At 38.7% G+C, this 27,181-nt stretch overlaps 1 protein-coding gene across 1 annotated transcript in view; it reads right to left on the bottom strand.

Annotated features, from left to right (window-relative positions):
• The window catches only part of SLC10A7 (solute carrier family 10 member 7), a 140,427-nt gene that overhangs the window by 73,046 nt on the left and 40,200 nt on the right, over window positions 1–27,181 (bottom strand). Inside the window, exon 5 of the mRNA XM_036382930.2 lies at window positions 20,661–20,699. Coding sequence (XP_036238823.1) covers window positions 20,661–20,699 — 39 coding nt within the window. The remainder of the gene's footprint in view (window positions 1–20,660; window positions 20,700–27,181) is intronic.

The following is a 27,181-nucleotide window of genomic DNA, read 5'->3' as shown; positions in this document are numbered from 1 at the left end:
TGGGTTTTTAATAAAGATCCTTTAAGAGTCACAGAAGTTACAAGTGATGGCACAAAGTGAACAAGCACACCTATCTGCTCTTGGGCTCCAGAACAGAATGGATTAGGTAGATATTTACAGAGTTCAAGGAATTGAGACAGAGCTTTGTAAAGTGCACACCCAGAGCATTCAAAGCATTAAGCACAAAACAGGCTGGCAAAGACAATGGATTAAAAGGAAGCATTAAATACAAAATGCCATTGTTGTGCTGACTGCCATTGCTTGATCATCAGGAAGTCAGGAGGTGGCATTTGATAAAGCTGGTTACTAGGAGGAGAAACAAAGAACACTCCATCTGTATGCCACAGCTCATACCAGCAATGAAAAATACAGAGGTGATTGTTCCTTTATTTACATTTTAGGGGATAAGAAGACCTGGCTGTGAATAAATAAGGACTGACAATTCTTCCACTTTGCTTCATCGAGCAGATCGGATAGAACACAAGTCCTCTTGAGCCGTGTAGCCCACAATCAACTGATACATCACTGGTACCCACAAAAGGCATTTCTCCTCCAATTTCTTACACAAAAAGAAGAGTTCAGGCTCCATCTCATTTGGGTACTCCAGCAGACTTTTCTTTGGATTATTTCTTGCAATATTTGTACTTTTCAGAAACATTACCAAGTCTTAACTTTGCTATCAAACTGTGTGACATATCACAGATATTCAAAAATTAATCTGGAAGCCTCAAACAGCTAAAAAAAAAATACAATATCAACAATATATTAAGTGTTACTTATACCTCCATTTGGTACTACATATGTTTTACCTAAACTCTTAACTTCAACATTTGACAAGTAAATTATTGCATGTAACTTTGTCTTAAAAATATTTGCAGTTGTTCCATTCAAGCAAAAGGGGTTTGAAAGCAGTAACATTTCTCCAGCTGGAAGGTACTCATCCTCTTTATAAAAAGATACGATATTGTGCACATGATTTGTTATTTGGAAGGAGGGGAACATGGTTTGTTTGTATTGTGTACATGCTTTGTTATTACCAGGGAGGGAAGCCAGTAGAATCATGAGAAGGACATTATCAGAAAGACTGTGTAAGGATAAGTGTATCAACTTACAGCATTTCCCCTTTTTTAACCATAAGAATGGAATGAATTATAGAATCATTTAGTTCGGAAAAGACCACTAAGTTCATGAAGTCCAACCATAAACCCAGCACTGCCACAGCCACCACTAAATCTCCTTCCCCAGTGCCACATCTGCATGTCTGTCAGATGCCTCCAGGGATGGTGACTCCAGCACTTCCCTGGGGAGCCTCTTCTAGTACCCAACCACCCTTTCTGAGAAGAACTTTCTCCTAATATCCATCTAAATCTCCCCTGCAACTTGAGGCCATTTCTTCTCATCCTACTGCTTATTTCTTGGCCGAAGAGACTGACCCCTACCTGGCTATAACCTCCTTTCACGTAGTCGTAGAGAGATAAGGTCGATATGAGAGCGATATGAAACATGCTTCATTGTTTATTTTCTGGCTGTAGCTTGGAGCACTTCAATACTTGACAAGATAAACTTCAAAATACACTACCAAAAAAACCCCAGAAGAACAATTCTACCGAAAAAAAGTAACTGCTTCTTCTAATCCTTCTGCTTTGTAGCAAAACATTACTTTAAGAAACCTTGCACTTTGGCACCAGACCAGTCCTTTCCATTGATTTCCATCAGGGCAGAATTCCACCTTTTAAGTTTACACAAGGTACAGTTTCACTTCAATCTCCTCCAGCAAAAATTGTCATCTTTAGCCTCCTCTCCTTTGGCCACAGTTAACCATCTTCTTGTCTTCAGTCACACATGAGACCATTTCTAAAATGGATCACAGATATGATCGAGTGGGGAAAATAAACCTCTTTATGTTTTGTTTTAGAACTCAGCTCATTTCACTGTTCTGGTCTGAAACACAGCCCAATAAACCAACACGTTGGCACCTTTTTTTTTTGCAGCATGAGAGGAGCATAAAGCAGGGTTGTCACCTCTTAAACTGACTTTGTCACCAGAGAAGTCTGTGAGGAATTGCACCTCAGATTAAAATAGGAGGAAAAAAAGAAAAAATCCCATTTTGCTGGATCACACTTTCCTTTTGAAAGTGCTGGGAAAAAAAAAACCCAGAAGTGTCTACAAAAAAACTGACAGTTGCTGGACAAAACATTTGTCCTTCTGAGCATCCTGCTACTGTCTACCAAAAGATCCTCAGAACCAGGATCACTAGAAGTGCACTATTAATTAGGAAATTAATCCTAATTTTCCTAAATTTCCCATTAAGGAAAACATATGCTTAATTGAAACATAATCCCTCACAACTTCAGCATTTAAAGCACATTTCTTGCTGTAAGCAGCAAAGCAAAAAGTTTAGCGATCTTCAGTGTTTCCAGGCAGCAGCAGAGAACTGTGATCTACTGGGATGTTCTCACCAAAACACACAGAACTGCCAAATGTCCACTTGGAGCCACATCAGCATCCATTCTACTGCCACATTTTTTTTCTCTGAACAAGGTTATATCAAAATTCATAACATTTCCTTTAAAAGGCCAACTTTGCTTTTTGATGGTTTTTCACTTTTGTAATTCCGCTCACCTGAACAACCTATAGAAATCAAGACAGTTCTAATAATCCCAAATTCATCTTAAAGTGACTCTGGCTTGACTATCCTAAGCATTCCATGAAATACTTCTCTCCCAGCCATTTCATCACTGTTCAGGGCTGTACAAAATTATACATGCACCACTCAAGCCTCGTGCAGGACCCCAGAGAAAGAACTTACTGTGGCCTGCACCATAAACTGAACAGTATCTGGCCTAACAGTCTCCAGTTACACTGACAAGCAAAGGACAGACTCTCAAACCTGCTCACCAGCTTGATTCCTGAAAAGGCTACCATATCTTTGTGAGAAAAAACCAAATTTTTATCCCTCCAGTTACAGGGAAAAATTTGACAGGTCTCTAAAAAAGTGATTACACATCCAAGATGTCACTTCCAGCAAGGAAATTTATTAACTCCACTTACCAACTTATTTCAAAGTGTTTCTTTCTGGTCAAACAGAAAATCCCTGCCTACTTTTTGCACTCAGTTTTACTTTTTCAGACACATTTTCAGTACTCCTTAAGAAGAAAACATCCATTAATCAAGGAGAAAAAAGCAATTCAAGCATCTAAGTACATGTGTAAGTTCAAAAGTTTATTTCCTCCCTAATACTATGTTGCCCTATACAGCCATTTGCCATCCTCCTAGTGGTTCTCTAGTCCTTGTGATACAAATTTTGCCTGTCCTTTAGGGATGACAGGGAAGAGAACTTCCATTGATGATCCATTATTACACTGACCTCCACCACCACCTTCTGCCAACACAACCAGAAACCTCCCTCTGCTACCAAGGGCTGACATCGAGTGGATGGTGTGGCCACCAAGCAAAGAACACTCCAGGGTGACCCCTCTCCCCTACAACAGCATATTTTTCACTAATTGTAGCATGGACTTTGAATTACTTAGATGTGGAAGGTTTGGGAAAGGAATACTGGAACTGAAGAGACATGGGGTGGGAGTTGAAACCACCACTCCACATCTTTTGTGGCACACAAATAGTCTTGGTAGTCAGTCAGTTTTGAATGGGCTGGTTCTTTTGTAAGCATGAGAAGTCAAACAATGCCAAAAAATAAGCCCACTGAGCCAAGAAGGCAGGAAAAATGGCTTGGCACAAATGCAAGATTCCCAAAAGCAGTGATAGAAGAACAAAGGAACAGGAGTCTGATTTTACTGAGGTTAAATCTCTTGCTGTGTAAGACTTCTGAAAAACAAACTCATTTTCTGAAGTCTGTGATTCTTTGCTTTCCTGAAAAGTGCTTCCTGCTAAGGACAATTAGAAAATCAAAGTCTCAACTCATCACTAAGTTAGAGGGGGAGAGGTAGGGAGGTGAGATAAACTAAAAATCATCAGCATAGAGATCAGGTTGGCTAAGCCTTGGACAAAATCCTTGTTCTCTGAGGCTGCATTTCCACCAAGGCTAAACTTGCTTGCAGAGATACAAGCCTGGTCAGAACCTCAGCAGTCCAGTTCTGTCCCTTTCCTATTTTTGTGTGAGGTTCTTGCAGTTTCAACTAATTGTGACTTTTCCCAGGACACTGAAAGTGGGAGATGTCACTTTTCACAGACAGTTCTTGAGAGGCTGTGCCACCAGCACTTTCCCCTGTGTTTGCCATTTTCCCTGGCACCCATGTTATGTAATGTTGTTCCCTGGACTAAGATCCTGGTTCCATGGCCGAGGATTCAGGTTTCCTCTACTCACGAGGATCAAGCACAGCCTGGTACATCCTCTTTTCCATCTAACCTCTTACTTCTATTCCCATGTTCTGGAATACCATGTTCTCACTAAGACAGCTCTCTCACAAACCAGACTGCTGCCATGGTCAGGATTTAAAAACAGAACAAAGCACAAGCAAGCCATGCAAAATGGAAAGGGAGATTTTAATACTCAGACTGGGTCTGTCTCCCAGCCCCATCCCACTGCTAATTGCATAACAACAACTCTGCTTTTGCTTCCCTGGAATTACAAGAAGTCTTCACTTCCCATATTAAAACAAGACTGCCAGCAGCAGAACCCAAAGCAAAGAAAGATATCCCTAAACCACCTAAAAAGTAGCAAATGAAAGTGAAAGGAAAAAAAAACTCTTTAAACCGTCTCTTCCACACAAGTGTTAAACTGCTCTTTCAATTATTGATATCTTGCTTTCTCGAGTGGCCATTAAACTGGAAGCTGCCCAAATCTTTATTTGTATTTCAAGACAACAGCTACTGAGAAGTCTCAGAGCCTTACTTAAAAAAAATGAGCAGACCCCTTGCAAAGCAAGTTTGCAATCTGGGACTGCAAGTGGAATCACTGTTTTTCAATAGTGATTTCAACAGTGAACAGTAATTTAACCCAATTGAAATCTGGAACAAAGATAAAACCTACTCCTATATAAAATCAACAGCCTCATATTAAAATGGCATTTATACCAGTATATTAAGAGAAAAATGAAGCTTTTGTAAATGGGCTTGCTTAACATGGCAGTGAAATATTCAGAGTGAAGGACTTTTGTCCTGTCACCTAAAACAAATGCAACTTGTATAACATCACTCCAAATACTAAATTGCTATGAAAAAGAACATGTGAGAGTGCCTATATGAATCCAGAAATAAAAAAAAGAGTGAAAAATTATATCTGCTGAAGTGAAATAACCCGAACAAAAATTCTCTGTGGCAATACTTTAGCAGCCTCACCAGTCAGCCTATCAGTTGAGAAGGCTGGGGGGAGAAAGGAGAGATATTGCATAAAGTGAAAATACAAGTCTTCTCTTATAAAAGTCAATACATCATCTTAAGCTAGAAAAGAATGGTCCCTAAACATCCGTAATTACAATCAGTAATTGTCATTAAAAGCTCTCATTATACAGAGTAGATGTAATTAGAGCATCTTGCCCGCACAGGGTGCAGCACACAGAGAATGCTGGAAGAATTCATAAATTAGTGCCAAATCAGTCTCATTCCCAGCTACCACACAGTCTGCTGTAAACCAGAAAAATTGTATTTACACACATTAAGGCAAAGCCCACTGGCTTCTACAAAATTAGCCTAAACACAAAATGCAGTTATTTGAGGGACTCCCTATTTCATTATGTGTCTTAGGAATAAAGGGATAAAGTTTGCCATCAATAACGCTGAACATATCTGCTGAACCCCGCAGATTCCAGAGCATTAATAATTTAAACTCTTCTGGGAATTTTGTCATGGTGGAGATAGGACTTGTCTGCAAACGGAGCTCAGGGGATGTTCAATATGATCTATTCTAGTATACACACACAATTGCTACATTTATCATGATGCAGGGGAAAATGGTTCCTTCTTAAGGACTTCAGGAATGTTTCTTCTGTAATTTACACAACAAAAACTCTGAGCATTTCTAATAAAAAAAAATCCCGGGTCCTATAAAGACATTATTGTAAGAATTACACTGAAAGGCTTCTTTTCTCCCCCTCTCTATTACTGGTGCATGTACAGTGCTGTTTTCAACACATTATAAAATGGGATGGGAAGAAAGGAATCCAGCTCCTGAGAGTAATGTTGTCTATGCAAGATGCTACTGCCAGCATGGACAGTATGAGCTTATGGCCTAAGAAATAAAGCTGTATGACTCAAATATTCATACTGGTGCAAAGCTAATAGAGCTGTATATAACACAATCAGTTGCATGCACAACTACTGGATAGCAGAGCAAAAATCCCCTTTTGCACATGTCAGTGGAAAGCATGGAAAGAACAAATCCTTTTGAAATGCTTGTGGTATATATATGTGTAGTACAGGGTAAATTCAGGCATTGTTGCTGTAGCCAACCTAAGGTAAACTCTAGACATGGACATATTCACTCAAACAGGCTTTGAAACAATTACACAAGAAAAACCTTCCTTTCACAACCAAGCCCTAATTCTTGGACTACAGTTTGCAGAAAAAAAACTTCAAAAACATTCATGTCCACATGCTTTTAATGTGCCCACATGGTACCTTCACTATGCCAGGAATGTACAATCTGATGTGCACCACAGTTCCTGAGTGGCAGAAGGACAAATGTTCCCCTACAAAGATCAGGGAAGCTAGTGCAGGTGAACACTTCAAAATAATTCCTTAATTTGCTATATTTGCATTGAAGCAATATGAATATATAGGTGATCAAAAAGAATCTTAACCGCACAAGGAATGCCTCAACATCTTAGTCCAGCTGATTAGCTTTTCACCATGATTTAAGATAGTCCCTGTAAAACCTAGAGAACAGCATCCAAATCCTCTACAAGATTATTGCCTGATTGCCCATGAAAACTGAACTTCATCATGTAATGCCATAAACCAATTATTTTTTCTGTTGGGATATTTGTAAACAGAATCAGTATGGAAAAAGTAATTAAAAAGTTTTTCACCACAGCAGCTTTTACTTGATATTAACACCCTGAAGAACTACATTCCCATCTCAGCATAAACAAGTTATGCTAGTGCTGGCTCTCAAATGATTATTTGGACAAAGCCTTCTGTGTTTCTGATGAAAAAAAGAAGAAGAAACCCCAGGAGTGAAGAACAACAGGTAGGCAGAGGATGTATGGCAATGGTGCAGAGGGAAGAAATCTGCAGGACAGTTGAGGGGTGGCACCCTGCTGGTGAAACAGGAGCCCCCAGATCAGGGCTGCCTCAGGACATCCTTGGTTCAGGCTGAGCCAGAACTTGCTGTTCTTCCTTCTGCATGGAAGCCAGCACAATCCCCAGAGATCTGCCCATCCTCTCTTGCTTATCCAGTGGATCATCTTAATTTAGACCTCCTGCTCTCCAGGGCTCTCCTGTCCCAAAATCCTGCTTTGTCACAAACCTCTTTTTAATCTGCTTGGACATTTCAGTGTTTGACCAAGCTCTGATGTCTGATGGATCATCCCCTCGCTAGTTCTCCAAAGAGAAAGAAACTTTTTACTCTGACAGGGCTTTAGGAAATCCATGGCCTGAGTACATGACCAAAACATTAACTGGACAGCCTAGGGACAGCAAGCACCCCTGCAGAAAAAGATACACCTACAAGTCCTATATCTATTATTCTAGAGTGTTTGAACAGCTTTATTGATAAGATCGTAGTGGTTTTCTCTTCTCTCAGCCATGCTCCTTTACTGCTCCTACAGGAAAGCACAGTAATTATTTGGAAGAGGCTGTGGAGGGTTTCTGACAGCTTACAAAATAATACCAACAGCAAATAAAACAAATTATACCTCCTACCATATATTACAGACTTTATAGTTTTCTGAGTATTATTTGATAACACTGGCTTGGGATGGTCTCAGTACAAGTTCAGCTGGCACTGGACTGTGCTGTTGTCTGAATTAGCATAACAATTTTAATCCCAAGAGTTAAGAGAAATCTGATTGAAAAATAAAAAAGGATGCAGCATAATGCTTTGTAAGCATTTATGGTGCAATAATTATGCCACAGCTTGACGTAGTAAGACTCTCATAATGTATTTTTCCAAATGTCTTTGGAGTGACAGATCCCAATTTGACAGACTTTCATGTACATGGGGAGGAACAGCCCTCCACTAACTCTGCTTCAGGGTAAGCAAACTGAAATTATAATAATGATGAGATTCTATTTTAGTTCTCTGACTTGAATTCATATACACACTGACTGGATTCTGAAACTGCAAGCCAAAATTGCAAATGGGCCAGCTTTGCTGGGAAGCCCACACTGTAACTGGGAAGGGAGGGGGGAAGAGGAAAAAGAAAAAGCATGCAGCGAAACCATACTTCTATTAACTGAGTGACTAAACTAGGCAGTAAGGCAGTACTCTATAAATATTAGGCTTCATCGAGATTTTATTATTTTGCAAGCTGTTTGTGTTACAGTGATGCTCTTAGCTTGTATTTTAACTACCTACTAAAAATATGGAAAGCAATAGTAATAAATATATTTTATACATGAGTTCATGTACCAGTTCTTTGTTGGGGACACTACACAGTCTATAAAATGAATCTGTAGTCTTTTACTCTGTGTTAATTGGCCTTCAAAGTCAGGAAGATGGATAGAAGCTGTTTCTCAAAGTCAATGACCACAAAAACCTTACCAAAATGCTAAACAAGAGTTAAGGCTACAGTAAAATTGACACTTATTTTGCTAAAGGCTTCATTGCAGTGCATTATCTGTGTTACAAATGCACCAAGTGGCCTTTCTGGGGACTGAATATAACTTCATATAATTCTGTACCCACTGTAGGAGCTCCATTCTGTAGCACAGGGAAAGATCCAGTGATCACCACTGAAGGAACAAAAGCATGTGCCTCTAAGCACCAGTTACCAGAAACAAGAAAGGAATTGAGCTATGTCTAGGTGCTTATGGAGAACAGTGCAACCTCTGGGATTTATTTGTTCTTACAGAAAAAATAAAGTACATGCATGTAAAAATCTTAGATTCATTTGTAGCCTTTTCAAATTTCCAAAGACTGGTTTCCAGCTGCATGCTTTCTCCTTCCCAGGATGCCCTGAACAGACTCTTGAATATCTGTTTCACTTATTACAACCAAACTTTCACAACCATATACAGAATATTTACAGACCATGGACTAGTTCCTCCAGTCAGAGCAGAACTGCTGCCAATACAAATACCATGCCCTGTGAGCTGATGGACAAAACAGGACTGTCTATGTAAAAAAACCCAAAAAACCAAAAAAAAAACCCCACCAAAACACAACAAACAAAAACCCAAAATCAAAGAGGCAGTTCTTGCATAACAGCATACTTTCAGAAGCAGCAGATCCAGGGTAGTCAGATGCTGGGCTATTGTGGGGTCCCACCAGACTTTTCTAGCAGGAGTTCAGAGTGAGAACAACCCTGGCAGCCCATGTGCTGAGCAGGGGCCTCAGTACTGCTCCTCACTTTAAGAGGCTCTGCCTTCCAATCCACTTCCAATTTTAATTTGCCCAAGAATTAGGCCTCTTACAGACTGATTACTAGCTCCAGGCACCTGATAAGTCATGACAAAATTAAATTCACAGTCTAGTACAGTTTATTAGCAAGTTACTGAGCTGTTGAAAGGAAACACCCTCACTCCTCTCCCAATGCCCTCCTCCCATGCTTCACACCACCCTGTACATCATGAAGAATAATGTCTACACAAAGTCTGTGAAGTCCTAAAAAGACTGAGCTGCTAATTAACACCTTGTGCCACTTTGTGTGGAAGGACCAGATTCAGATTTCCCAGTGTCTGCAGATTTGTACAGCAAAACTGCTAAATGCAGGCTCCTTCCTTTACAGAAATTCCATTTACCCACAACTGTCTATTTGCACTGCATGTTCCTGTAAAACACCTAACTGGCAAATAAACCTACAGTGTGGGTTTATCTACCTGCATTATGTATTCTCTTTCCAAGCAAAACTCAACATGGAAGCAAATTCTGTCAGCTGCTCATCACTTAACATTAAAAAGATTACAAGGGAAAAGTTAAATCATAAATGCACAAGGACCTTTTCCCTAACTGCTGCACTCTCTCACACAATAAAATTAATAATTTAACTACCTGAAACTTCACATGTGCAGAGAGCTGCAAGTAGACCAGTGGCATTTTCACTTCAAATTTATATAGTCTTTAGTCAGTATACTTAATCTGCATTTCTAACACCTGCTTCAGTCAGCTGTGAAGTGCAATGTTATCTATAAAATTTTCTTTCATCTTTGTACTGTCCATCCAGCAAAAAAAATTTATGATATTGGATAATCATTCGACTTTTAAAAGGATATGAAACTTTTCACACATTTTTTGATCACTACTTGAAAGACATGCTCATATATTTGACATTTCATTTTATTAAAAGGTTTGAGTTTTTCAAAAACCCTTTCCCATTATTCATGTTATCTAATTCTATGTAATATAGTTCTCCTTCAAATAGTTAACATTTGCTTTCCATATAGTAGTAAAAATGTGGTTGAGAAAGCAGACCACAATTAAGCAATGAGGCATAGCAAGGTGTGCACTTTCAGTCTATCAGAGCTTGCCTCAAATGCACCAGGGGGAAGAAGCCAGAATGACTTTTCCATTCAGGTGGGCATCCATGCTGGCACCTGCAGCTACCACAGTACAAGGGCATGTGGAAAGAGTAGGCAGAGGGGGTGAAACCATGGGCAGCTTTCATCCAGCAGGTTTATGTGAGGCAAAAAGCTGTTCCCAGTCATGCACAGTCTCAGCCAAGTTAAACACTCAATACCAATAAATATATCCAAGGAAAGTGTCCCATGCTGAGCTTTCAATACACTGGTTGAAAGACAGAAGATAATATGAAAAACCTATCTTCATATATCAATGGGCAAAATTTTCTATCTGACATGGTCACCTAATTTAAATACAAGTATAAATAATTCTTTTTCTTGGAAAGTAAAAAATGACAAGTTGGCAATCATTTCACCCTTTGTAGAGAATACTGAGTTTGTCATAAATAAAGTCAAATGTTCATCTAGTCTGATCTTCCACCAGCTCTCAGGGAGAGGACAGCACATAAACATCCCTGCAACAAGTTACACTGGAGCAACCAAGAAGGTACCATCAGAAAATATCTCAGAAAAAGAATTTTCTCATACAATCTCTTTTTAGGAAGTAGAAACAAGAAATGCAACAATTTACTTATAATTGTAGAAAAGTAATCTGGAGGAGAATTGGGTGGAGAATTGGAATGAAGGTGGAGGAAACAAGATGCTGGGAAGTGCATTTGCTCATGTGCCATGCCAAAAAGGTGATAAACTGTATAAGCAAGCTTGAGCCTCATTACCTCCAAGATGGTTTGGATGTTGCTGGGCTGGTATTTTGAAGTGCTCTTTTTTTGTTGGGCATTTATGTGTTTGGTTTTTTTTACAAGAAATTAAAATGAAAACTTTATGCCACTGACAGAACAGTGTTAAAAGAAGCCAAACAATGACAGATCAGAAACTAAAACAGGTCCCTCCCTCCTCCACAATCAATGGTCTTTTCAAGTATGTGCCATTAAGGATGAAAGCTGAAGATTGTTTTGATACCTACAAAGAAGATAAGGCAAAATAATAATGAAGGGAGCCTCTCCACAACAACACAAGTACAGCTGTTAAAGAAAAAAGAATTCATTAACTACTCCTGGCTCGTACTGAAGGTCATGATGGCTTCCCAAAACTGACTTTTAAAAAGCCCACAATAAAGAATAAACACAATTTCCAAAGGAAGCTCCAGCTTTATTACCATGCCTTGCTTGCTAGTTGAGATAAAGACTTAGCGAGAGCTTTTGACCTAACCTCTGGCACCTCCACTAAGACAGTATTTGTCACCCTGACAGCAAGGGGAATGATTTCCAGCCCCTCAGCTTGGAGTAATAATGACATCCGTCTTGTTTTCACCCCTAGAGACTGAGGACTGCCGAGTTTGGAACAGGCACCGTTCAGCCAGATAGAGAAGAACCACAGCAACAAAACCCAGGCAGAGATTTAACCTGCTCTGGACCAAAAACTTAATAAATTAACGTGGTTTGGGTGTGTTCCTCCCACAAAGAGTTAACTAAAGGTAAAAGGGGGTTTGTACAGAAGCATGCAGCACTGGTACTGCTGTTTGTACTACAGGCTAGAAGTCAACTCTTGCTAGCTACTGAATCCACATTTGGGGCCCGAGAAGGACAAAGAGCTCTGTGCCCCCTGATGGATTGGTGCAGGTGACGGCTCAGCACAGCAGCTCCTGTTTTACAGCACACACACGCTGCTGGGTGAAACAGCTCCTTGCAGCAGCACCAGTTCAAGGCCTAATCAAGCACAAAAAAGGGGCTTAGATAACCCTATTCCCAAGGAAAGGATGATTCCTCTCCACTCCCTCTCACCCCACACACACTTTTCTTATGCAGGTGACTAAAAGTTGCAGCACAGAGGAAAGAACATTGCTCCATTTCAATTAGAAGCTAAAACTTTGGGGGAGAACATTAACAGCAGATTCTAAAAACATTTTCATTTCCTTTTGATGAATTTTTTAAAAGTGAGGGAGAAAATTACATATTTTGTGCACTTCCAAATCTGTCTGCAGGGAACATTTACCCTTAAATCAGGCCAAATGACTACATATTTGTGTACAACCACAGCCCTAGAGGAATGCAGAGGAATGCTTCTTCTAGTATTAAAAGATACTAGAGAGGGCAAAATAAAAACCAAATTGTCTTTCACAGTGCCTCCCTTCTCAATTTCTACTTGATGCACCAACCTTCCTAACATAAAGGACCAATACATTCAAACATTTGGTTCCCACAGACACAACTAAATTCTTGCAAGAATTTTAAATCTCTTCCTTTACAAATAAACTGTTCAAAGTTTTGCAGTGTACATTTTCACTTTTTTTTAAAAAGCACACATATATTTCTCCAAGTAGTTGTCAAAAGCAAATAAAGCAGCTTTTCAATGCAAAGATTTTTTAAAATTAATTTCAAGAGATGTGACACAATTCCATGATACAAAGTTCAGTAACTTAATTAGAAGTCAGACACCCTGATCTTACTTTAGAACAGAACAGGTGATATTTCTGTTAGTTTCACTTTCTTTATTTTGGAGTGAAAAGAAAGGAAACCATTCTAATACAGAAGACAAGAAAACATTACAAACTAAACCCATGACCTTTCAACATGATGATCTGTACACAAGTTCAACCATGGGACAATTGTTTTTATTTGTAGGTTTTGGCTGTTAGTTTGGTTTTTTTTTCTTTCAAGCTCTGGCCAATAACCATAGCAAGAAAAATCAGGAAAAAATAGCCCAAAATAAACATATTCTTTTAACAAAAATGCAATATTTTCATACCAGAAAAGACAATGACAAATTGCATATTATGACATAAGTAATCTTAGACAAACTGATTCTAAAACTGTATCAGTAGATTTTATTTACATACTAATCCAAGCAATCACCTGATTATATAAAATAAACACATATATTTCCTTCTCTAGATGTTCTCCAAATAATAGTTACCAAAGAGAGGCACTCTTGATTCTCTAATTCCTCAACTTCCACTTAAAATGGAATCAAGCTTCTTGCAAATTTCCAGTGCTCATTCTCCATTAACAATGATGACTGTGGTGATGACTGTACCAGTCACAGAGACATTTCATTTGGAGTTTCCCCACGCTATGTAATCAGAAGAAACATGCCAGATCACAAAGTTTAAGATACTTTGAGTGTCCAGTCTTGACAATAGGACCTTCTCTCCCTTCTACCTTGCAGTTCCTGAATTGACAATTGGACTGGAAGAGTGAAGCTGCTTCAACTCTCACACCATCTTTCCAAAGTGCAACAAACACCCTGAGTTCTGTCACTGAATTTTCTCCAGCAACATCTAGTTTTGCTGTTTGTTTTACTAACTCAAGAAATGCTACTGGCACATATATCCTCAGCTCTCTCTTTTCCTAAAAGCCTGCTAATCCATGGAAACAGGGATGATGGGGGCAGGATTCAACCTGCTGTCTCAAAAGCCATTATTGAGTACCGTGCCTAGTGAGTGCACTAGATGAGGTTGCTGACCAAAAAAAAGTAGGTGCAAGTAGTAGAGAAAAAGTAGTTCTACCTGTCTGCTGTCATATGAGGAAATGGGAAAAGCAGAATATTTATCTTTAGAAAGGTAGCACTTGCTTATTTTTTGGCCTCAAAGATAATACAAAGAGATGTATTTAATGGCCTACTTATTGCTATCTTTAAACAAACTTTTTTTGGCAGAACTGACTGCTTGAGTCCCATAAGACCAAGCAAGATGAATTAAATGATCAGTAGCAAAAGCTAATGGGAAAACTGAGAAAGCCCTGAGACAAGCTACAGACCACATAATTTCTACACATTTGACAGCTAATGGTTTCATTTTTTATTATTAGGTAGATTTCAAGGCATTTTCCTCTTGACAGCTGTAAAAAAAAAATACAGGGACTAATCATTGGCCTTCTAGAGGACAGTCTTTTTTGAGACCTTGCCAGCACATTTTCTTTCCTCTTGGCTACTGTTACCTACCCTCCTTCTCTATAACACATCAAAGATAACCACCAGCAGTGTTATTTGTTAACTGGTTCTCTGTGCTGGCTGGCTCTGCAAATCCCTACTGACTTAAATCTCTTTTCAGACCAACTGTGTCATCAGTGAGACCACACAGTGGGTGTTACAATACTCACATTTCCACTTATCCTTCTACCCAATTTCTCTCAATCCCTTGGGAGCAAGATCCCATTTACTTCTTTTGGAATACTGCACCTTTATAGTTTTTCTTTTTTTATCATTTTTTAAGGAGTTCAGCATTAGTCATAGACGGGCAGATTTCTTTACTATTGTTTTATTTAGTAAAAAATTCTACATCTCATTGTATCTGACACCCACTCTGTCAGTTTGGCTTTGGGAGGGAGAGAGATGATCAATAAAGGAATACTGGGATGGGTGCACATGCCCAGCAATCCCTGAAGATAATCATGTATGTCTTTAAGCCTATGCCAAAGGCTGTCTTTCACAGGAAGCTTTGTTATTCTGCCTTCCTTGTACCAAAAGGAACTAACTCAAATTTAGGTATTCAACTGAGCATGCTATACACTGGAACTTGAGTACACAGTGAGAGTGAAGTCTTACACACTTTGAGAAGTTACTTGGCAAAAAACTTGGAAACAGCCAATGATGTCCAAGCTTTCATTGAGATTTCAGCTGCATCTAGCAGAAATCAAAATGAAGATGTTAAATAACAACAAATCTGAGCACCAATCATGAAATAAGTTACAGTAAGGCAACACAAGTGGCTCCCAAGATTATTTAAATTATAAACTTTTCCCGCCTGGTCCATACTATCTGGACCAAACACGCACTGCTGCAGAGGCGTGCCATCCCCTTCCACTCATGCAAGAAACAATCCTTCAAGGATAAGGTGCCTTCCCTAGTGGCTGATTAAGAGGGAGAACTTGCTCAGGACTTGGAGAACTACCCCGATCAAGCTCGGAGCGCAGACGTGCAGCACCTCTGTACTGCTCACAGAGCAAGAGGGACACTTCTGAGAGTGCAGTGGCTCTCCATAAAGCAGCTCCACTTTGAAATTAAACAAGACTCAATCTAGAATTCAGCACCTGTTCTGAACAGACTTCCTGGCAAAATTTCTTTGTAAACAGCTAGCAGAGTAAAAAGGGAATCCCAGATGACTGCTCTGCCCCTTTTCATACTGCAAAGACACCATTAAGATGGAACAAAGGGGTATACAAACATGTGCCTGATTTTAGAAAAATATTTACAGTGTTTATACTAGAAATACTTAAGGCAGATAAGGATATTTACCCTAGAAATAACTAAGATTAAAAAAATGATAATAAAAAAGCCTCAAATAAACCTAAACCATTCAACATCCATTAAGATAAAATAAAGTAAATAAGTTCAGCCAATTGGTTATTTCCATATTGTTGGATTTCTTTAAATGGTAATGAAATCATTGCTAAAAAATCCATTGTTATTAAAATAAAAAAGTTGGCTCAGCCTACCAAAATTAGATTTGTAAGTTGCTGGTCATTCCCATAATTAAATCTGTGTCACAAATTTGCAAGAAAAATGGACACTATGACTAATGCATTTACTTGCAGCACTAGTGCTGTCAGGCTGTGTAAATCATTATGCCTGCTAAAGCAGACTAGATAAGAATTCCATACATTTTCATTAACCAACTAAGCTTTGGGTATGTGTGAGAAGCTAACTTTATTTTCTGCTAGCTTTAGCTTGCATTTGGAAGACAATTTAAATAAAAATACTAGCCTATATTTGGTGAGCCATGGGGCGGCTCCAAAAATTAGCTGAGCTTTTTGAACTGCATGAACCAGTTCTGTCCCCTCTGAGAGATGGTCAGGAAACAGAAAAAACCCACACATCCTTAGTTTGGACAAAGGAGATTAATGGAATGATGGGCACCTTACAAGTGTCTCATTTCAACTATTATGTTTCAACAGAGAAAGAACAGCTAATCCATAGCAGCGCTGGAGGAAGTCTTAAACAATGCTTTGCTGTTCTCTCAGGAGCCCAGTGGTCACTAGAGCAGAGTCCCCAGAATCCTCTATTTTCCTCTTGACTTCCTGTCCCCACAGACCTTCAGATCTCAGTTTCAGTTCTTTGATGAAGGTGAAGCTGATGGCTGCTCCTTTCACACCAACTGTTCATAACACCAAGGTACCAAAGAGCCAGCCTACACTGACTCACACCACAGGCTGGATATTCTTATGGGATTCCCAGCCCACAGTCTCAAGCAGAAAGGAGACTCATGACAGACAGAAGGATTAGACAAGACTGGTCCAGTCTAGCAGTGCAGAGCATTTTGTGAGGACACAGAGTTCTGGAAGTCCATGTCCCACACACAAGGCATTTCACTGTCACTGCAAACTGAGTGCAGCTCTCAGCCAAGCAGGCCTCCAGGGCAGGAGCAGCCTCAGTGACAGGTGGACAAATTCAAAGGAGCTGAACCACTCAGGCAAACACCATGGAACAAGCAGCAGCACAGCATGTTTTGCAGTCTCCTGCCTATTGCTCTGTGATTTGTATATTTGCAAGTATTTGTCTTCTTCTCTTAGAAGCAGAATAGAAATGCTTAGGAATCATGGCAATGCATACAACATTAACAATTCCAGTAGACCTACACTTCACATTCCAGGCAATCTCTTCAGCCTTTAGGTGCAAAAGTATCCTCTCCTCCAAGTGGAAGCAGCTAACACAGTGCTTTCTATCTTAGCATGTGCATGCAACCTTGGGATAACCAACTGCTTGGTATGAGTAAAACACTACCAGATTATATTAAAACCCCATTAAGAGGAAAATCTGAAATCACATCCTATGTTCCACAATTATTGTAAACCAAACTGCTTAAACGAGGGGAGGAGATAATGATATTAACTACCCAGCTCAGAGCAATCCTCTGTGGTATGAGCCCAAATATTCTCTTGGCTGAAATTTATGTAAATTGAATTCATCTATCGTTAGTTATTACTAATCTAGCTATATAAAAACACTTTTCTGTAACAATTAGTTTTTTCAAAAACTGGGTTTTAATTAGACCTGAGACATTATTAAACTAAGTCAATAAAATAATGTAAATATATAGCATATCATTCCATGTACTGCTTTGTCTGTATGTTTATAGGAATATGGACTTTGGTGGAGTTTAAAAGGAATTACTTTGTGGTTGGCTGGCAGTTTTTGTAAATCTCTTTACCAGTGGAAACACCCCCAGGTCCTTAATCTAAGTGCACTCCTGCTCATCAAGATATATTTGGCATTTCTTCATCTTGTATATCACAAGATGCTCCATTTCACCTGAATAAGCTGATCTCAGTATCATTCTAAAATTATACCCAGTATTTTCCTGCAAACATTTTGTTCCACAACTTACTTTAATTTAACTTCTCAACACTATTCCTGAGTCTTAAGGGAAAAAAAAAAGTGGTGGGGGCAGGAGAGTAATCAGCACAGCACATCTTTCAGCCCTTTTAAATCAGCCTGTTTGACACTATCACACACAGGCACTGGGCCACAGGGCATAGTCTGAAAAGAGAAAACACTGTCCTGGCTTTGTCACTAGCATCAAAACCTGCCCACGTGCTACACCTGGTGAGACAAGGAACACAAGAAAAACTTCAGCCTTGCTGAGGTCAGAGCCTTCCAAATAATCTCCATAAAGTTTTGGTCACAAAGGTCTATAACTCCATCTAAGCCTGTCCACATACAGCTTATCATTAGACATTCTTAAAAAAATGCAGATGTGATTTAGATTCATCCTGAAGATACAGGTTCTCCACCCATAGCCAAATCTATAAGTTAGGCACCAATACAAACTGATGGTTTCCCAAAACCATTTCCATTATGTTCTCAGAAACAAGTCAATTGTTTTTACATTTTATAGAATGGTTTTGACTTCAAAGAAACAACTATATATATGTATATACACACATACAAACACATATGTACTTAATGCTTTGCCAGTTTTTCAACAGCAAGCTTTCTTTGTAAGTGACCACATGCTTGCCAGTGCTCCATATCTGGAGCAGCTCAGTTCAAGGTCATGTAGACCCACACCACTGTGAAAATAGTAGTAAACAACTCTGTCTACTTACCAGTGACCCTGGCCTACTATCACATGGCAACCACAAGGTCTTTCCTATCAACTTCATAACTGGAAAAGTTTGTAATAACAAAGCACTCAGTAAACATATTTCTGATTTGCTTTGTGTCATGCACATGTATTCCCTACCTAACCATGATTTCAAAGTAGAATTACCATAACAAATGTTTACATGTGTGGATATATTTGTAATTTAATAGCAATCAGTGTCTTTACTATGTTATTCTAAAAAAAAAAAATAAAAAAATCAGTAATTAGAAAAAATCAGTTAGTACTATGGTTCATTCTAGCTGATCTTTAATATTTTTGAAAAGTCTTTTCTGGGAACTTTGTAAGAATAATGTTTACTGCAATGCTGCTCCAACATTTGCAAAAAGACCTGAAGGGAACAAGAAGTGAAATGAGGTAATTACACGTAAGCAGAACTTTCCAAGGATCATGAACTAAGACCAAAACCACAATTAGGAGTATTACATGAAAACAAAACTAACTCAGCTTCTTGAGCTCAGATTTCTTCAAAGAGCTGCAAACAGCTACTAGAAATTGAAAATATGTCTCTGTTGATTTACTAGGAGCCAGCATTTTAGTCAGATGCAGTGGAGCCTAAATTCATACTTGAAGCCAAAAAGTATCTCCAAGTGGCAGCTGAACTGAGCCTTTGGGTATTTCACAGAAACCTCTTGAACTGAAAGCTGGAGACAGTGGGGAAACCAGGAGCTCGTGCCAAGCAACAAGAGAAAATATCACTCACATACACACACAGACTTCAGAGTTTTTCCAACACTTGCACAGTTTGAGGCAGCCCCACAGAAGGAAAATATTACAGGTAACACAAAAGACAAGTAGTTGGGAATTGATATTTTAAATTGTGAGAGGTCATCCATACTCAAAAAACGTATATCCACCTTCTTAATTTCAGCCTAGTCCTTCAAAAATGCAGCAGCACAACACAACTGCAAAATGCCATGTGACTTGGTCTCTTGCTAGTACAGTTCCATATACCTACAGTTCTAAAAGTCAGCTTTTCAAAAAATATTAAAAAAAAGCCATGAATAAAAAGTGAGTTGTTTTGTACTCACAGCTTTTATTTCAATTTTGTAATTTGGATTCTTTTATCATTCATTCATTTTACACATCACAGTATAAAACTGGGACACAAGACTGGCATCATAAACACTTACTTCTAAACATGCATAAATTTTAGTAAGAGCAAATTCAATTATTAGCTGCCCAAACAAACAATCAGTCAACACATAAAATAATTTTTTACTTAACATTCAATTAGTATCTCTCTAAGCAACACATCAGTAAAAGAAATCTATTCTTCCTTTCTTCATAAATATATTTCGTGTTCTTTACTGTGTCCTTTCCAAATGTTTGTAGACCGTCAGGACCACAAATACTGCTTTTGCTTTTTAAAGAAACAGTTATATTTCCAGCTGGATTGATTGCCTTCCCATATCCAGCTATTTTAGTGTGTTCCTCAGAGACGTTGAGTGGCTTCACTGACAGTAAAATATGCTAAACAAATGACAAGTCACTGAGTAAATTAGCATCTACTCTCTGATCAGCTGGGTCATGTTTTCTTTTCAAAATCCATGGCCTCTTGATAGAAAATAATGAGTATTTGATGGGCCTTATTAGAAAAATCAATATATTGATGCCCATGTCTGAAACATCTGCATAATAATAGATTCTGTTAACCCATTAAGGAGAAAATGAAGATGTGTTTACACATTATTAATTTACCATGAGCAGAGACAATTTATTCACTACCTTTCTTAAGAGTTTAACAAAAAGAAAAGAAATTGCAATATCTGTATTTAAGGGCATGGTGACAAACTGGACAATGATTCAAATTTTTGCCATCTGAATCCACCAATGCTTCTGTGAAAAAATACAAACACACCAATGATACTGTTAAAAATGAGACTATTAAAGCACTTGCTATAAATACTGTGTTACTTACCAAAAAACTTCCAAAAGCGGAATTAAATATTGCAGCTGCCTAGAGAAAAAAAAAAAGGATAAATATCACCAATGGTGCAATAGCTACAGTGCAGGAACAAAATGTCCTTCCCCCACCCACCAAGCTATTAGAGTCTCCAAATACACACATACACAGAGACCATTAGGCAGCTAGCCACTGCTTAAAAAATTGCCAGTCGCCTGTAACTTATGAAGACTGATGGATTCTGGTTTATGCATTCATAAATAATGTGCTGAAAGGGACAAAAGCAGGAGGAGAAGAAAATCCTTGCCGATCGACTGAAAAGGAATATCCACAAGAATTAAGAATATTACACACAAGCTTGGTCTCACTACCTTGCCAGGAACATTTTCATATACTGAACTATTAATAAAATAAACATTACCTGAATTAACTAAAATACTGCATTTTTATACACTTAAAATATTAATGAAATATTAATCTGGTTAATAAACCTCTTTAATAGTTCATCATAATATTGACAGAGAGAATTTCCTGTAGCTTGACAAACAAATATAAAATAGGAATAACAAAAAACGCAACAAAAGAAATCCCACAGTCTCCCATACTTCTGAGGCCAAAATGTCATTACTTTTCACTCCAAAGTCTTTTAAAATAAGAAAATAAACAATTTTGATAATGACTTAAAAAGTGTTTGTGCTTACCTAAATATCCAGGAAATATAAGATAGCAGTATTATGTCTTATTATGAACTCATTAAATTCCAGGAAGTTAAAACTTGAGTCTTGCATAGCTTTCCCCAATTACCAAGAAAGAACAGAAACTCTTGTATGGCAGCCAGTCTGATGATGAAAAGTCACACAGCAAAGGTAAGAGGAAAGGGAGGAGGGAAATCTACATTTACGCGCCGGTTTATAGTCAAATTAATCGCCCTGGACACTTCCAGCCACAGATTAATAACAAGAGGCTGTTAGTGAGTTGAGCAAGTTTGAATAAAGTCCAAAATCAGGGTAGGAGCAGTAGCTGAACCTGCCTTCTGCTCCATAAGAGGATGCAATGAAAATGAATGGGTAATGAGATCCTTGGCTCTAGAGAGCTTAGCTTTCTTATTCAAGTTCATAATTAATTCAAAGCTTTGATAATTTCATTAGATTCCTCCTCTGCTGGCCCTATCAATAAAAGATGGCACTGGACCACAGCTCCTCAGTGGCCCAAATACAAAAACAAATGCAGACTGGGAAACCCTTGCTGACTTGCTCACTAACAGGGACAATGGCATATGGCACTCCATGTTGTGGAGGGAGCATCTGAATAGATACAGCTAAATAAAACATTATAATTGACAGTTGTAAACTACAGTAACATATTTTAACACCTCTCTCTCATCAGCATTTCTTTTTTGAACATAAAAAAAAAAAGGAGGCACAAGTCCAAACAGCTTCTCTTGCCAGAGATCATAGCTGAAAGGAAGCGTGAGTAGTATAAACAATTCTTCAACAAGTGTGAATTAAATCAGGATTTTCTACTTGTATTTGAAGCTGTGCAACTAACACTTTCATGTAGCAAGGCAAAGACACACTATACTCATCCAAACAAACCTAGAACATGGCTACCAATCCTCATTTGGGGGTCATCTAGACATATCACATTATTTTACTTAAAACAGGCTGCAATTCCTCTTCCAGGAGAAATTCTGTGTCTGGAAAGGTGTAAAGAAGAGATACTAGATGGTGGTATTTTGCCCATTATCAAACTTCTTTTACTCCTTCCTGATTCATCTGGTAGATATCTGGATTTTTAAAATAATCTCAAGCATGTAACAGAGACTAAGACAACAATCTTGGGCAAATTTTATACTTCAGTCGTTTAGCCAGTCATGTGCAAAAGTCATAATCCACAACCAGTTCTGCAGTACACTAGTTTACAATTTTTAACTCCCTTTTTCTTAAGTGTCAGAAATTATCCAGAGCAGATGATTAAACACTCATTACAGACAAAAGAGGAGGAAAAAAAAAAACCCACAGGAAGACTGCATATTAAGATACAATCATCCAGAATGTTTGCCTCAGCAGGGAGGATTTACATATGTCAATTACTCTATCTGCATTATTCTTTGTAAACCTTTTCCCTGCAAAACAAACTTAAAAGTAATTTCTTCTCATAGTCACAAACCTGGGGCTTATATATGTGATTCTGGTTCAGTTTAAACAAACTGGTTGTAAACTGAATCAAGCGCTCCAATTTGTAATTAAACATACCTAGTAGCATAACCCTGTAGAATTTAAACACTTTTGTGCTTCCAACTCCCTTCTATCAAAGGGATACATACCTCACAGGGCATTGTCAAAATTAATTCATTCCTTAAAAAGCACTCTGAAATCCTTAGAGAGATAATACAAATAAACATTAGTGCTGACACATGATACAGCCAGGCTCTTCATTTTCTATTTGAAACATTTATTAGTCACTATTATTGCATCACTTTTTTTAGTGTTTGCTCTTTTTGTGCTTCGACAGATTGTCTGCAGCCAGCTTAAATGAAACAATAAAACATGAAAACATTTGGATGTCTTTATAATACTCCAAGTTCAGATTTGCATGTGTTTGCAAACCATTCATTGCATTTACCATTAGTGTGAGGGGAGAGCTCCCTATAAAATCCACAGTGAAGTCCCTTCAAAAGGTAAGTGCATAGCCATGTATTGAAATGCAAGGTCAGATCATGTTCAAAAGCAGAATCAACAACAAGACAAATTTTCCAGGTTTGCACCAACTCAAGAGACATGACTGAAAGTCACTGTCAGGACTCTCAACAGGCAAGTACAAGAGCATGGGCAGCATCACTTGAGTTAACAATTGTACATATTAGCTCCATTAAACAACAAATTCACTTATTGTTGGGCAGGTACAATTTCAGACAGCTCTGCATGGCACTGGGCTTGAGGGAATGCTGAGGAGAATTTCAAATGAGAAATGACCAGGGCACCTGGGAAGGACACCTATCTGGCAGCACTTGGCAGAAACCTTTCTCATACCAGAGTCTAGCACAAAGCTTCAGCCCCTCATCTCTCCACTTTTCCTGGAACATATGTATGGAAAACACTGCTTAGATTTCTACAGTGGTAGCAACACTAAGGCAGTCCTCCTGCTAACAAAGGCTGGTAAAAGATGGAAGAAAAGGGCAAAGCCACTACCAAGGGGCTGAGCCTGTCCTTCCAGGTGTGTATTCAGATGCAGCATCAAGTACATGCAGCAGTCAAGTACATGTGACTGGGCAGCAAATCAAACAAGTGTGCTTAGAATTCAATAATTAAATACAGAACACATTTGGAATTTTGTTCCATTGTCTTGGTTTTGGTACTCAACTAAACTGTCTTGGAATTTATTAGGCTAGATATTGTTTTGATAATAACATAGCCAGACTACATTAAACAACAGGAAAACACAGCCTGGCCACATTTGGAACACCTGGGTCAAAGAGCAACATTTATCATGATCAGCAGGATTCCAAAGAAATTGTTATGGACTGGAACTTCACTGCAGAGCACAGGGAAAGAGCAGTGCCTCACAGCTTTATATGTGGACCTCAGAGAAAAAAGTAAGGGATTTTCTCACCAATAAGTGTATAGTGCTTCAGTACCAAAACATTTGATTCTCCAGTGTCATTTGGCAGCCCTCAGGGAGACAACCTTCCTAGATGTATTTAAACCTGTGCTTACCCCCAGGCACCCCACAGCTGGGACAGCACACCCCATGGACACCAGGGCCTGGCTGGCCCCAAGCCATCCCTGCTCTGAGGAAAGGACACTCCAGGGTCAAGGCCACAGATGCAGAGTAATGAAAGCAAACAGCCCCAGAACATCCTGGAAGGAAGCAGCCTGGGCATCATCCAGAGCTGTTGTGTGTCTGTCTGCCATTCTCTGCAGTTAAAACCTGAGCACTAGGGGGATGTACCACACACTAGTGGGATATGCAGCTCAAGCAGCAGCAATAAGACTAATTATCCTATTTAACACACAAGGTACAGGGAAGGAGAAAGAAAAACAGAAGAGCAGAAAAGAATTGGGAAGAGACAAGGACTCTTGCAGTTCTAGTGCAGGATTATGCAGTAGAGGACAGAGAACACAATGTGGTAGTGTAAGATTTTACAGCATCCATACTATTATTGCAAAATTTAATACCATCATTTGACAGAAGAAGAAAGGGGGGGGAAAAAAAGAGAAAGACTAAATAAAGTGATGGAAATGATTCGACCAAACAGGACAGAAAATTTTATCTACTCAAAAAGATCAGTGTAGTTTGAAAAGGTGGAAGAAGGCAGGACATTAGAAGTAACTTGAATGAGTTGGCAGAGTCCCTTCAAACAACTCCTTCAATCTCCTATTTAAAAATAAAATCTCCTGTGTCACCACAGCTCGTGTCTTAACTGCTGTTTCCAATAACAAGATGTTACATCTCTGTAGAAAGCTATTTGCCACAGCACTGTTACTGCAAACAGAATATAAATATACCTAATAAGGTTTAATCTGTGTTGCTGTTCATAACTATTCATCTGAGTTCAGACAGGAAAAAAAAATATATTCAAGTTCCTGGTTTTGAGCACTAAATTGAATCAGGTGTCCTCTTCTCTTAAGAAAATTAAGTTGCTTTTGTGCAAGAGTGTTTTAATGAGAACAGAGCCTGCCGACATTGATAAATGGCAATGACACCAGAGAGAGCATGTAAGCAGGACAATATGTGCATGTTACAGTCTTACAGGCTATTTTTCACTGACTATCCTGAATGACTTCTCTGTTTCTTAAGGGGCCTATTAATCTCAAATTTAGTTATTACACAACGTTTATTTGAACATATATTCTGTGGATGATGACAGTTAATAAAGGAAATCTTTTACAAGCTGTATTTTTACATATTGTTCCAACTGCAGCTCCCAGTCGTTCTACTGTATTGATGGAATAACCTAGTTATGATGCAGCTTTAAAAAAGGCACATATATTCAGATTCCTTTCTAAGCATATGGGGACTCTTAAATAACTGTTAAAATGCATATAAAAATCCTGCTCCAGCATGGCAAAAATGAAAGAGGCAGTGTTAACTGCTCAAGCAAATCTCCAGAAGCCCAGTTGCCCCCTCCAAGGCAAAGCACATGCCTTTTTAACACTCCAACATCATCTCTGGGAAACGAATAAGGTCTGGATTTGACTCTGATCTATGTACACTCCATACTGAATTCTCAGAAGCTGAAGAATACACCTTAGACATGACTCCAGCCCATGTGCTGTACATGTGATAGGCCACCACAACAGTTGTACTATGTTTACAACAAAACAAAAAACACACAAAACTACCAACCATCCAAACACACAAAATATGAAAAACACAAACCCCTCACAAAATAAAACCCCACAAAACTTTGACACTGACTAAATTTTGAATCCAAATAAATCTTTCCAAAAAAGTGTGTTGATGTTCAAAAAGTAGCTTATAAAAATACCAAATAATTCTAATTATTTTAATAGAGTAGAAATGTGCACAACCTTATGCTCTTATTTTAAAAAATGTATCAAAAAATCCAGAGAATCACAAATACACACACACAAAAACTACACTTGCCTACCAAGAAGCCTCCAGTACACCAACCAAAAAACCCCAAAGTATGGAGGGGATTATGTATTTATCCACTGCCATGCCCCCTGTGGTCCAACACAATTTGCTGACTGAGAAAAAATAGCAAAGATATCACCTAATCCCCAGCCCACCCCTAGAGCTGTGCTGACAACATGAAAACATTGCTTTATTTCAACCATGTTCAAGAACCATCAGTCCTATGGAAATGACACTGAAAAGGCACCAGAAAATGAAAACAGAATAAGTAATCTGTTGTTTGTTTGCATTTCAGCAGGGCTGAGCCCTCTGTTCCAGGCTGCCAGAGGTTACCATCACTTGAGCAGAAGCTGGTGCTGCTTCAGGCAGGCACAGCATTCTGCCACAAGCAGAACACAGAAACAAGCTGGGCCTCTGCTGGCAGAGTTATTGCCCCTTACCAGTAAAGTTGATTCTGTTGAAAATCAGTCTTTCATTCCCTTCCCCAATTTTTGTAGTTCCTCATATCCATCATCACCTTTTGGTTAATAATATTTACAAATACTAAAACATCTGGCAAAAGGAAAGCTTCTTGGACACACTTATTTAGTTATGTGGTTCTTTCCATTGAAGGATTCCTCTGTTTCACCAATAATTTTAGCATTGGTGAGGCAGATAAAGAAAACTATCCTGCTCGCTTTATTTTTGTTAGAAATGCTAACTTGTCTCTACTGACAGCAACTGGGATGACCCAAGGGAGTTCTGAAGTGCCAGCATGGTATTTCTCACTCAGAGGCAGGAGGAGGTGAAGAAAGACTAAAAACAAGGAGAGTATATGCATTGAAGTGGGGTGTTGTTTGGTTTTTTTAGAGAGTAAAACCAGAATGTAAGCATTTGCTAACAATTCAAATGGCAAATATTAATCATTCAGGTCTCAGGAACATTTATGTGTCACT

This window comes from Molothrus ater, chromosome 4 (genome assembly GCF_012460135.2).
Source record: "Molothrus ater isolate BHLD 08-10-18 breed brown headed cowbird chromosome 4, BPBGC_Mater_1.1, whole genome shotgun sequence".
In the NCBI taxonomy this organism is placed as follows: Eukaryota; Metazoa; Chordata; class Aves; order Passeriformes; family Icteridae; genus Molothrus; species Molothrus ater.
This window is presented reverse-complemented; position numbering and strand designations above follow the sequence as displayed.